The sequence below is a fragment of the Psittacula echo genome, assembly GCF_963264785.1.
Source record: "Psittacula echo genome assembly, chromosome: 11".
Taxonomy (NCBI): Eukaryota; Metazoa; Chordata; class Aves; order Psittaciformes; family Psittacidae; genus Psittacula; species Psittacula echo.
This window is the reverse complement of record NC_137746.1, coordinates 2,997,135-3,008,567: the sequence shown is the minus strand read 5'-3', so window position 1 is coordinate 3,008,567 and position 11,433 is coordinate 2,997,135. Positions and strand designations below refer to the sequence as shown.

Sequence of the window (11,433 nt, the reverse complement as noted above, 5' to 3'; positions counted from 1 at the left end):
GGTCCCTCTGGCACTGGCTTAATGTGTGACTTTGAGCAAAATAGTTACATCTATTTCCTTATCTCTAAGTTGGCAGCTACCAATTCCTCTTCCTCATACAACTGAGGATGCACAGAATCAAGTTAAGCTCTGGTGCAGAAGCAGAGACATCCAGTGGAGACAGTTACATCATGGATTAAGCTGTAATGTGGTATCAGGCATGGAGTGGACTGAAAAGGAGCCCTTTGGAAAAGAGAGAGAGCGAGAGCAGAAGGTCTTGCACTAAGGTTATGTATTTAACAGTTGTACATGAAATAGTTATATATAAAAACTTTGTTAAGTGCTTTTCTCCAATTTAAAAATCTAAAGAATGCAAAAATAAGGCATTCAATATTTGAAAAAGTACAGATTTACAAAATGTGTATATTCTGTCATGAAAACCACACCAACAGTATACACTTGGAAAAAAAATACAAACAGGATATATTACAAATTTATGCAGCAATAACTTAGTTCAGACCATGCAATAAAAAGGACGTTAATCAAGATACACAAGCTTGAAAGTTTCCTAAACTGGAGGGCTTAGATTTTGGTTGCAAAATGAGTTTTGATGCGAATTCTTAGAACTGTGGCACTTGAAACCTGTGGCAGCCTTTCTATTGAGAGTTAAGTGGTACATGATTACGAGGAGGGAGAGGAACAAAGCAGCTGTTACGAATCATTCCAACTTTGTTCAACGATAGCTGAAACTCTTTTCTCATATTCACGTTTGTTCTCCTGGTAGAGCTGTGCTGCCTGGCTGTTTGCTGGGCTGTTGGGGTTAGGTTCATCAAGCAGAGACTGTAAAAAGGGGAAAACAAAACATGAGACAAACCAAGACATTTCAAATAGAGATTTACAGCTCTCCAATCCAATGTATTTCAGGGGGCAGACACGGCTCAGAAGAGCCCAAGTGAAAAAGCACCCAAGGTGAACTCATGTTTAGGCACCTGTAATTGCGTTACTGAACCTCAAATGAAACACTGCGTAAGCATTAACGCTGCCAGGTTCACAAACATAAGAGATATGTGGTCATTTGTGCCAGAGAGCAGTAGGATGCTAACTGATTATTTGGCAATTATACTGCTATTGTCATTCAGGACTAAATAGGGGCTTAAGACGCCTCCTACAAAACCTCACTGTAGAAAAATAAAACCAAACACACAGGAGATAAGGAAATGCACGTTTCTGCTGTGCCAGGCCATTCCAAGTCAATCAGGTTTCAGCACTGCCTCCTTGAGGAGTTTATGGGACAGGGCTCCACGATAAAGCTCAGTGTTTCAAACACTAAGCAAGTCTGTACATGTGATGTCCTGTCTTGACTAAAAACAGTTAAAAAAAAACCCAAATCACTTTTTCCTGCAAAAAGCATATTATGGCAAACTTGTAGCTCAAAATTAATAATTACACAAGGTTGGCACCTTAACCTTGCTATCTGATCTAAAAAGCTACTGCTTAGCTCAAAGTACCTGAAGTCCCCCTTGAGGAAGATTCCTGGCTAGCCCCACCACTGAGCTGTGCAATCCGGAAGAGATGCTAACAACAACAGAATTATTTGCTCAAACAGATGCAAAGTTACCTGAATTGAAGTTAAAATAGATGAAACATCGTATGTTGGACTCCAGCGATTCTGAAGAATATCTAAACATATGCTACCATCCGCATACACTGTAAGGACAACAGAGGTGTCATTCAGAAACAGTCAGAGTTATGTTACAGGTTGTTCATTACACACTGTTCAAGGCAGAGTTATGGTTCCAATTCAGACTGTGCTTAAATTGATGCTTTAGGGAAGAGGACAGCAATTGTCTCACAACCTTCTGTAGTCTGACACCCTGTGTGTTAAAGGAGATGTATCACTGGAAGTAACAGAACACTTCTGAGGAAAGGAAGGAAGGTCTAAAGATTATGGCATTAGCATGGGAACTGGCAGACTTGGTTTCATGCTCCTCTTGTGTGTCTGGTCTGTGCTGCAGAGAAGAGGCCTCCCAGAGAGCAGGAAGGTGTTTTCCGCAGCCATCATGCACTGAACAGTGGCAGTTCTCACCCTCTTATCACATACTCTAAGAGACACTCCAAGGCAGACAATACAGGAGTGTGCCTGAAAACCTGCTTCTGTGTTGGTCATTAAGCTCAACATGACCCGGCAGAGTGCACTTGCAGCCTGGAAAGCCAACTATATCGTGGGCTTCATCCCCAGAGCCTGAGCAGCGGCTGAGGGAGGGGATTCTCCCCCTGTGCTGTGCTCTGGGGAGACCTCCCCCGCAGTTCTGACCCAGCTCTGGGCAACAGCACAAGAGGGACATGGAGCTGCTGGAGCGAGTCCAGTGGAGGCCACAGAGATACCGCGAGGGCTGGAGCAGCTCTGCTCTGGAGCCAGGCTGAGAGAGCTGGGCTGGGTCAGCCTGGAGAAGAGAAGGCTCCTGAAGGGGAGACCTGAGAGCAGCTCCAGTGCCTAAAGGGGCTGCAGGAAACCTGGAGAGGGGCTTTGGACAAGGGCCTGTAGGGACAGGCCAAGGGGAATGGCTTGAACCTGCCAGAGGGGAGACTGAGATGAGCTCTTAGGCAGAAGCTCTGCCCTGTGAGGGTGCTGAGGCGCTGGCACAGGGTGCCCAGAGAAGCTGTGGCCGCCCCATCCCTGGCAGTGTTCAAGGCCAGGTTGGATGGGGCTCCCTACGGCTGCACATTCTCCCCTGTGCTAGTACTGGCTGGCACAGTGAAGCAAGTAAAGGCATGGACTTCGTTGAAATCTCACCTGACAGAAATAAATGACATCTGGCTACATCAGTTCCCTGCCCCAATTCATGATGTAGCTGCATATACATGATGGCTGTTTAATGGAAGGGGGCAGGAATCTGCAGCCAGAATTGCCTCTTTAAGCCAACCAAATGCTCACAGGCTTTGCTACCATGGCTAAATATTGATTAGAAAGAGACAGATAGCTGCTGCTTAACAGCATCATAACTCTTCATTCTTCATCCTGTCCTAGCCATCCACTCAGGAGGTGGCAATGAAGAGAAAGGGAGAGCTGTTAAAGCATTCAGGAGCTCCATGGACTACACAACCACACCACAGTATTTAATGAGTCTTATGGTTAAATAAAAGGTATTTACTCACCATTTGGATGGAACATTTTTGATAAAAACCTAACAGTTGGAGGCTTGTTGGGATATTCTTCTGAGAACTCTATTACTAGTTTAAAAGTACCTGAAACACAAACAGAAATGCAATCAGGTAGCTAGCAACAAGAGAACACTTCCAGGAACACACACAACGTAAGTTCTGTGCTCCACAATCAATATTTCTCCTCGCCATTATAGAAACAAACAACAGAATCTGGTTTCTTTTCATGTGTTTCAAGTGATGATGGAACTATGGAACTACTGCTTAGTGATAAACCCAGCAGCAGCTGGGGGTGGAAGCTTGGAGACTCGCTGCACACATGGCAAAGGCAGCTACATCAATGGCAATTATCCCTCCCCTTCTTCTGTGACCCACCATGCTGCTTCCATGGATTTTGGTGACTTTAAGGTGTTTCATTAAGAAGGCACCGTGGTGCAGCAAAGAAACGCTGGAATTCCACCAGCAGCAATCTCAGCCTTTGGAGCTCACGACTGATTCACTGAAAACCTTTATTATGGATCAGTGAATAATTTACTGTAGCTCCTCCAACCCAACACAGAGACAAACCCATCTGCTGCCAATTACTGCAATAATACTATAATTATTAAACTCATTATTCCTCATGTGCCTAAGGGAGGTTCATTACACACCAACTTTCATGTTTATGTACCAGTTGAGTACTGCCTCCCCCTCACCGAGCTCTATATTCAGAGCAAGTCAAGATTCTTCACCTGTTCTTCATTAGGAGAACAGAGATGAATCAAACGTGCCACCGACATGAAGCCAGAGAAGCACATTGTCTTGTTGAGCTTGGCTATGGAAAACACATCTGGCAGCAGCAGACCAGCTTCCCCCACTAAAAGCTCTGCTGTATATGCACAAACAGGTCTCAATACAAGCATTGCTTTGCAGCTAACTAAACATCAACCACTACGGCAAGACACTGCTTACACCAAAATACGTATTTGTATAACCCGTGAGGCCTTACTCCTTCACTTCGTTTGTTCCATATACAGATAACATCTCTTATTTGTTAATACTGGCAATACTTATAAGAATGACAGGGATATAGAAGTCAGCAGCTTACCATCTTCAAAAGGTGTCCCTTCTGGCCTGGAAGGTTTAAAACATAAACTCCGGTTACAAAATGATCATCACCAGCTTCTAAAGAACAGTAAATGTCCATTGTCCTCATCCTCCCCAAGAGATAGGTAGAGGCAGCAATTTAAACATTTAGAGAAGTATCCAGAGGCAACCTCTGAGTGCTGTGTGGTGTCTAAGACACTTTCCCATAGTCAATCTGCTAGTTGGGATATCTACCTCATCATCATCCCCAGCAACACATATGTCATTACATCGTTAGATGGAATTAATGAGGAAATTACTAGAAAACATTTGGTTTCATGAAAGGATACTAAGGCCATTCCCATTTTGCAGAATGCAATGAATGTAACTTCTCAGACAGAACCTCTGCCTCCTTCTCCTGGGAATCAATGCAATCCCTGCTAACACATCTGGATTTAATGGCTGAGAACAGGCGGCTCTTATGCATTTTAGAAAGGAATCCTGCTTTGTCACAACCCACCTCCTACACAGCTTAACCTATTTATTAACCCGTGTGCAAGTTGCAGTCAACAAAACAAGATGAAAACATTCTACAGTTGTCTTTCTTACACATCCTGTGTTACCCCCAAAGCCAGATTCTTACCACAACAGCACACTTGGTCATTTTATTAAGTTTGCTGGCTTTATGTACATAAAAGAGGAGAAGAACTGTAAAAACAACCTTCAGGGTTTGGTACTTTTAGCTCTTTGAGACAGAATTTTAGAGTGATCAAAAGCTCTTACCCAAATATAACTGCATTCCATTGCATGATGTTATTCTCAGACGGTGCACCACTGACACCCACAGGAGGGTCTTCTTGCAATCTAAGAATGACAAATACAGAATGACAAGCTCTATATAAATGAAATACTTCCACCTGCAAGCGCAACTGAACAGTAATATGCAGATTTAATATGTATTTTCTCATTCCAAATCAGAAAATACACAAAGCATTACATGCAGATGATGAATACTCCAAAAGACAAGCCTACAACATACATACACCACTATGTTACAACAGCCCAACAGGTTAAGTGTGCAGGGAGCGAAGTAATATTAAAGCACCATGTGGAGCTGGAATTTACAGTACTACATCATGAACCATGGAAGAGCAACCACTGCTGGCTGCCACAGCGAGGAAGAGAACCAACTGCAGCCACAAATGGGAGCCGAGAACCAGACAGTGACACTTCTACACACCCTCACTGGAACTAAGTGCAAGGGACTGTCAATGGAGCTTTTCCTGCTCCCAGATCTGTGTGTGCGATGTGGCTAAATTCGGTATCAGCCTGTCTGGACCAGCAAGCTGATTGCTTCTAAAGGGAGCAAAGGGAAAACTTGTGCACAGCTCCCTCTCACCAGCTCAATGATGTTTATCTCTAAAGTAACCATGGAAGCTTTTAAGTTCTTCTTAGCTCCTTAATCCTCAGACTAGGGAGAAGCACATTATTTACTGCAAGCCACAGCAACTCAGGCCACACAAAACTATGTATCACAACAGGCATGGGATCCAGATCCTTCTGCACACCAAGGCTTCTGCTTAAGGATCACACAGGACCCTGAATGGTGTAAACCAGCAAGCCCCAACCATGGAGCAATTTGACTTCAGTGACAGTTCCTCTTGAGTCAGATGAGAACACAGAAAACACAGTGGCTGCCCCTGCTCCAACAGCCACTGTGGAGCATTCACATGAGATTTGGCTGTAGTACGCTTATGAACCAGCACCACCAACAGCCCTGCAGGCCAAGGGACAAACTCTACCTAAACATCAGTGTGTAAGTACAGGTTTATTCAGAGCCGACGCTGGTGTCCTGCACTTGCACTGTGACAAAACTGGATGTGATGTGGACATTAAGCAATGGCATTGCCCTGGGGTGACATCCAGAAGCAGGGCTTGCTCTGTTTGTGCTCAGATGCCATCCAAGCACCGTGTTTACATCCTGGCTCCCCAAGCACAGAGAGTTCGGACAGCTCAGTCTCAACAGCATAAATCCCCTTCTATTTTAGTCCGGGAGAGCAGGAACGGGACTTCTTCCTCCATGACAGCCAGGCTGCCTGCCAACAGCAATGCCTAAGCCTTCAGTCTGACAAACACATCTGAGGGATGGCTTTGGGTTTCAGCCCGACTGAAAAGCTCATGTGCACCCTGCTGTCAGAGGGGCTAACTGCAGAAAGGCTGTGGCCAGGGCTGGAAATTGGAAGTTAGATCCAAAAAGTGCTCAGAAACCTTTAACAGCTCGGGGAAATGCAGTGTTTGCGGCCCCTTTTCAACAGCAATAACAATGATGGTAAAAAAGGTAATGAATTTTGCTGTTGGTTTAGTCAAATAAGTTAGAGGGGATATAAAATCTGTTGAACTCTTTCCTCCTCACTGCTCCTGACAAGCACAGCATGCAAAAGGAGTTTACATCTAGCAAAGTGAAGCAGGCTTCACATGGTTTGCTCTTCAGCATGAGTTACAAGTAACATGAGGCTGACCCAATACACAGCTTATGGCGGGAAGAGAGGAGTCGCAAAAACCTGACATGAAGAAGTTGCATAAGCTATGGAGGATCAAAGCTGCCAGGTATTTGCTAAATCAATTTGATTTACTCTGGTTACTGGGTTGGGTTCTCCACAGCTGCGAAGTCTCCTCCACACCCTCAATTGCACGATTAAACCAATCCTTCCAAAATCATAAACTCATCCCCCCACATCTGATTGCAATCTTGTGAAGCGCCTTCGTCCCTCGTCCTGGCACAAAACCCCTGTTCACGTCATCTGAGCAAGAGAACACAATAAAGCAGACGAACATCCTGGTTTGGGCTGAGCAGGAGTCAAGCAACACCCGCTCAGCAAACACCAACACCCAAACCCAAGGTGAAGGCCCCACATCCCCAAACCATCCAACTTGTTATAGAGCCACAAATCAAAGCTCCACCACTGGAGGTCTGCATGCCATCCCATGAAGCAACTACAACACATGTCAACTGTTTACCAATGTATTTTCAGGTACTGGTATAACAGAGCTATGCTAAAAAAAGATGTGATATCAAAGCTGACTCACCTCCAACAACAACTGCAGCCCCAGTGCAGTACCCCATACTGTACAGCTACAGGAGAACCCCCTCAACCTTTTCCCACGCTCTACATGTGTTTACATGTCAGGCTGGAAATTAATGAGCCCAGAGCCTGTGGTTCGGTCATTAACATTTAAAAGAGCACAAGTAATAACTGCTTCTTTAGCAGTCTGTATATGTTATACAAGATTCCTCCCGACATAAAGCTCCAGATACAGCATGCACATAAACACATTAAAGGGCGTTTTGTTTTGCACCAGATGATGTGTTTACCACTTCTTCCTGCTTCGTTTCCAGCTGCCCGTCCCGAATACCTATTTTCGGGGAGGCCTGAACCCAACAAGCCTCCAATACACACCTCAGCCCTGCCCGGGCTCCGCAGAAACCGGGGCCCAGCACCGGGATCCCTGTGGAAGGAGCACGGCACGACCGTTCGGCGCCCAGCTCCGCACCGCCGGGCCCTATGGGGGTACCCCGAGAGCCCCGTAGCCCCGGGAGGCTCCCGCAACCTGGGGCCTGCCCTTGTTTTGAAGGCGCCGTTCAACTTTTATCCTCAGACGCCCTCAGCCGTCGGCGCCGCGGAGCCCAGCGCGAACAAAGCGGCCCTGCCCGGCCGGACCCCCCTGCCCGTCCCCGGGGGTCGCTTCCCTGCGGAGAACGGGCGCAGCGGCCGGTCCGCAGCGCGACCCTGCCCCGCCGCGGAGGGTGGGCCCGGGGAGGACGGGGGCTCGGTGCCAAGCCCCGGCCTCAGCACGAAGGAACGCGGCCGGACGGGCGGTCCGAGACCTCCGGCTGCGGCTCCTCGCTGTGCCGCTGCCCGCGGGGACAACCGGAGAAGCCACGGCGGTGCGGGCCGGGAGTCGGCCCCGCGCACGGCCGCGTCGGGCCCGCAGCCGGGCGGCTCTGCCCCTGTCCCTGGCCAGCGGTGCCGGGGCCCCGCTCACCTCTTGAAGTCGCGCATCAGCCTGCGCCGCGCCGGGGTAGACATGATAGCCCCGGGGAACGAGTCCGCGGCCGCGGCGCCGCCTCCCTCCGCCGGCCGCACAAACAACCCGCAATGGCGGCTGCCTCCGCGGGGGGCGGGCCGCGCCGCTGGGCCGGCCCATGTCGCGGCGGCGGGGGGGGTGGGGGGAAATGGAACCGGAGCCGGCCCGGCCCACCGCGGCGCGGGAGGAGGCGCTAGCTCCGCGCATAGGGGCGGAGCGGCAGTGCTCGGCTCCCGGACCGTGTCCCTATGGGAGGCTCCCGGCCGCAGCACGGCAGCGGGAAGCAGTGCACCATTTTCGCTGTTTTTAGCCCCATTACCGCCGCAGACGGGGCAGGTCTCTCTGAAGTCATGGCCTGATTCTTCGGTGGAGCTTTGGACGCGATTCCACGTGTCTCCTTGCTGCTCTCCGAGACGATTTTAAGGAGGTCAGAACACCACGAGACTCATAATGAAGGGACAGAAATAAACGCCGTCTTCATCCTCTTGCCCCTGGCAATCCGTGTGCTGGTGTTTAATATAGCACAAAGCTTGTCTCACTGCTGCCGGATGAAGTCTGTGCCAAGCACGGGGTGCAGCCGGGTTACTGGGATAGCCCCTGACCAGAGAGCACTGCTTTGGAATTGGTGCCTCAAACAGGTCGGGATCTGCTGCGAGGACTTGGGCTCTCAATGCTCTTAACCCTGCATCCCACCTCAGTGACAATATTCAGATGCTAAAAGTGAGACACCAGGGCAGGAACACATCATCAAGCCTGATCCTGCAGGGACCAAGCTATTCCAAGAGGCTGGGCGATTAGAAACACCATTCCCCACACTAGTGAGAAATGGCTGCCACCAAATGATCCTCTCTTCTGGATCTTCCTCCTCCCATCACACACGTTTTCATTTACATCCCACCGATGCTCCCATCACAGGTGCGGTCCCCAGGGATCAATGTTGGGCCCAACACTGTTCAAGGGATCTTGATGATGGGATCAAATGCACGCTGGTAAGTTTGCAGATGACACCAAGCTGAGTGGGGAAGGGAACACCTTGGAAGGGAGAGCCAAGATTCCAAAATCAGGGAAATGAATAGGCCAAGTCACCTGCTAAAATGGGTTTTGTTGTCATTCATTGCAGCAGCCACTGAGGAGCACATGAGAGGGGTAAACTCTGCTATGCTGCTCCTCAGGAGAGGATCCTTCTTCCCAAAGCACTCGGGATCAAAGATAATCCACCAGGTCGTGTGGAAATAAATGACTGCATCCTTAGCTCCTATAGAGGAGCATGTAAGTGGAGCCACAGTAAGAGGAGAATTCAGGAGCTGATTTAACCCACAGAGCTGGAAGCAGCCTCTGAACCCCCACAGCTTACTCAGGGTGTAACTTCCATGTACCCCGACTCCAAACCCACCTCTCCGGGCCCCTGACCCCCCCTGCTTCAAGAATTGTCAGGAATCCACATTAATTCCCTCACTTTATGTACGTGCTCATTTATTTCTGCAGACACCGGCGCAGGGACACGGCGGCTCCGCCTCCGGGGGCAGCAGCTCCCCTTTCACCGGCCCGGCGCTGCTGCACGCCCTCCGTTACCTGAGGCCTCAGCCCCTGGAGGTAAAGGCTCCCTCATCGCTGACAAGACCGACACAACCCCAGCCAGCGCCCGCCGCCGGGGAGCGCCCTTTTAAGGCGAAACGGAGCCCCGCCCACCCGTGCGTCTGACGTCACCGCGGCACCGCCTCGCCCGTTGCCATGGCAGCAGGGCCTAGCGGAGCAGCTGGAAGTGGGACGCCTGGCGTGGGGCTGAGCGCGGCCCCGGTGCTCGGCCCGCTTCGTCCTCCGGAGCGGCGGCCGGGACCGCTGCGCAGCGCTGGCCGCACCGAGCACCGGATCTTGGGGGCTGCGCCTCCGCAGCCCCCGGTGAGGCCGGCCCCGAGCCCGGCGCGCCTCAGGCGGGGCCCGGCCGCAGGCGGGGCTGTTTGCCAGAGCACCATTAACCGCTCGTGGCCCGGTGCGATAACGCAGACGGCCGGAGCCCGCCCGGCCGCGCCGGTCACACCCTTTTTTCAGGAAGGTGGGGCCGTGTTTACTGTTTTCATTCTAAATGACACGGTTTTGAAGGTGGGCTTGGAAAGGGAAAGCTCTGAGATGACCTTAGAGCAGCTTTCAACGCCTAACGGAGCTACAAGCAAGCTGGAGAGGGGCTTCGGACAAGGGCCCGTAAGGAAAGGACAAGGGGAATGGCTTTAACCTGCCAGAACAGGGGAGACTGAGATGAGCTCTTAGGCAGAAGCTCTGCCCTGTGAGGGTGCTGAGGCGCTGGCACAGGGTGCCCAGAGAAGCTGTGGCTGCCCCATCCCTGGCAGTGTTCAAGGCCAGGTTGGACACAGGGGCTTGGAGCAAGCTGCTCTAGTGGAAGGTGTCCCTGCCTGTGGCAGGGGTTGGAACTGGATGAGTTTTAAGCTCCCTTCCAACACAAACTTTTCTTGCTCTGCTCCTTAGAGGCTCTTCAGCCAACCCTTGTCACCAGTCACCACAGGGGCCCAGTGCCAGCACCACTGGACAGTTTTGATGGGAACGGGATGGAAAATGCGGGCAGGGCAGATGGGCACAGGTTACCTGGCAATAACATAGGCTGCCATAGAGATGAATATGAGTTGTCTGTTTGGTTTATACAATAACAGTGCTGTATTTAGAGATAAACCTTGCTCTGCTTTCCCTGAATCTGGAACCAGAGCCTAACGGTATCTTTGACCTTGTATTAGGCACATTCTATGTCACCATTTTAATTCAGCTTTTATAGGAGTATTTTCCTTTGCTAAGGTTGCATTGTGTGCAGAGATTCACATGCAGGAGACTGCTTCTCCTGTATCAGCTGAATTACAGGTGCCACCCTACACACAGCAAAAAATCCACATATATTTTCCCTGTGTGTGGCCTTTTAACCCCAGTTCAGGAGCCCAGTACCATCGTGTAACCACATAATCTGTATAAACCTCACCAGGGATAGCTAATGTTTAAGCAAGACCAAAATCACAAAGTTCAGTAATTCCACTTTGTGTTAACAAATCATTCTCAGGGAAGAGCATGGAAAGAATAAAAATAAAAGGAAAAGAATAAGAATAGGAAAGAATAAAAGGAAAGAATAAAAATAAAACCCAC

At 49.7% G+C, this 11,433-nt stretch overlaps 1 protein-coding gene across 3 annotated transcripts; it reads right to left on the bottom strand.

Moving 5' to 3' along the window:
- Window positions 1–254: 254 nt before the first annotated feature.
- Window positions 255–9,891, bottom strand: UBE2B (ubiquitin conjugating enzyme E2 B). 3 transcript variants are annotated; one of them, XM_080626815.1, is made up of 7 exons: window positions 9,749–9,891; window positions 8,612–9,324; window positions 4,990–5,070; window positions 4,229–4,254; window positions 3,136–3,225; window positions 1,598–1,686; window positions 255–819 (listed from the first exon to the last, which is right to left on the bottom strand). In XM_080626815.1, the coding sequence occupies exons 3-7, from the start codon at window positions 5,013–5,015 to the stop codon at window positions 691–693; spliced, it is 360 nt and encodes a 119-aa protein (XP_080482941.1). In that variant the 5' UTR covers window positions 5,016–5,070; window positions 8,612–9,324; window positions 9,749–9,891; the 3' UTR covers window positions 255–690. The 3 variants fall into 3 exon arrangements, with proteins under 3 accessions (XP_080482941.1, XP_080482940.1, XP_080482942.1); XM_080626814.1 differs by lacking the exons at window positions 8,612–9,324; window positions 9,749–9,891 and adding an exon at window positions 8,251–8,577; XM_080626816.1 differs by lacking the exons at window positions 8,612–9,324; window positions 9,749–9,891 and adding an exon at window positions 7,665–8,224.
- Between the last annotated feature and the right edge of the window lie 1,542 nt (window positions 9,892–11,433).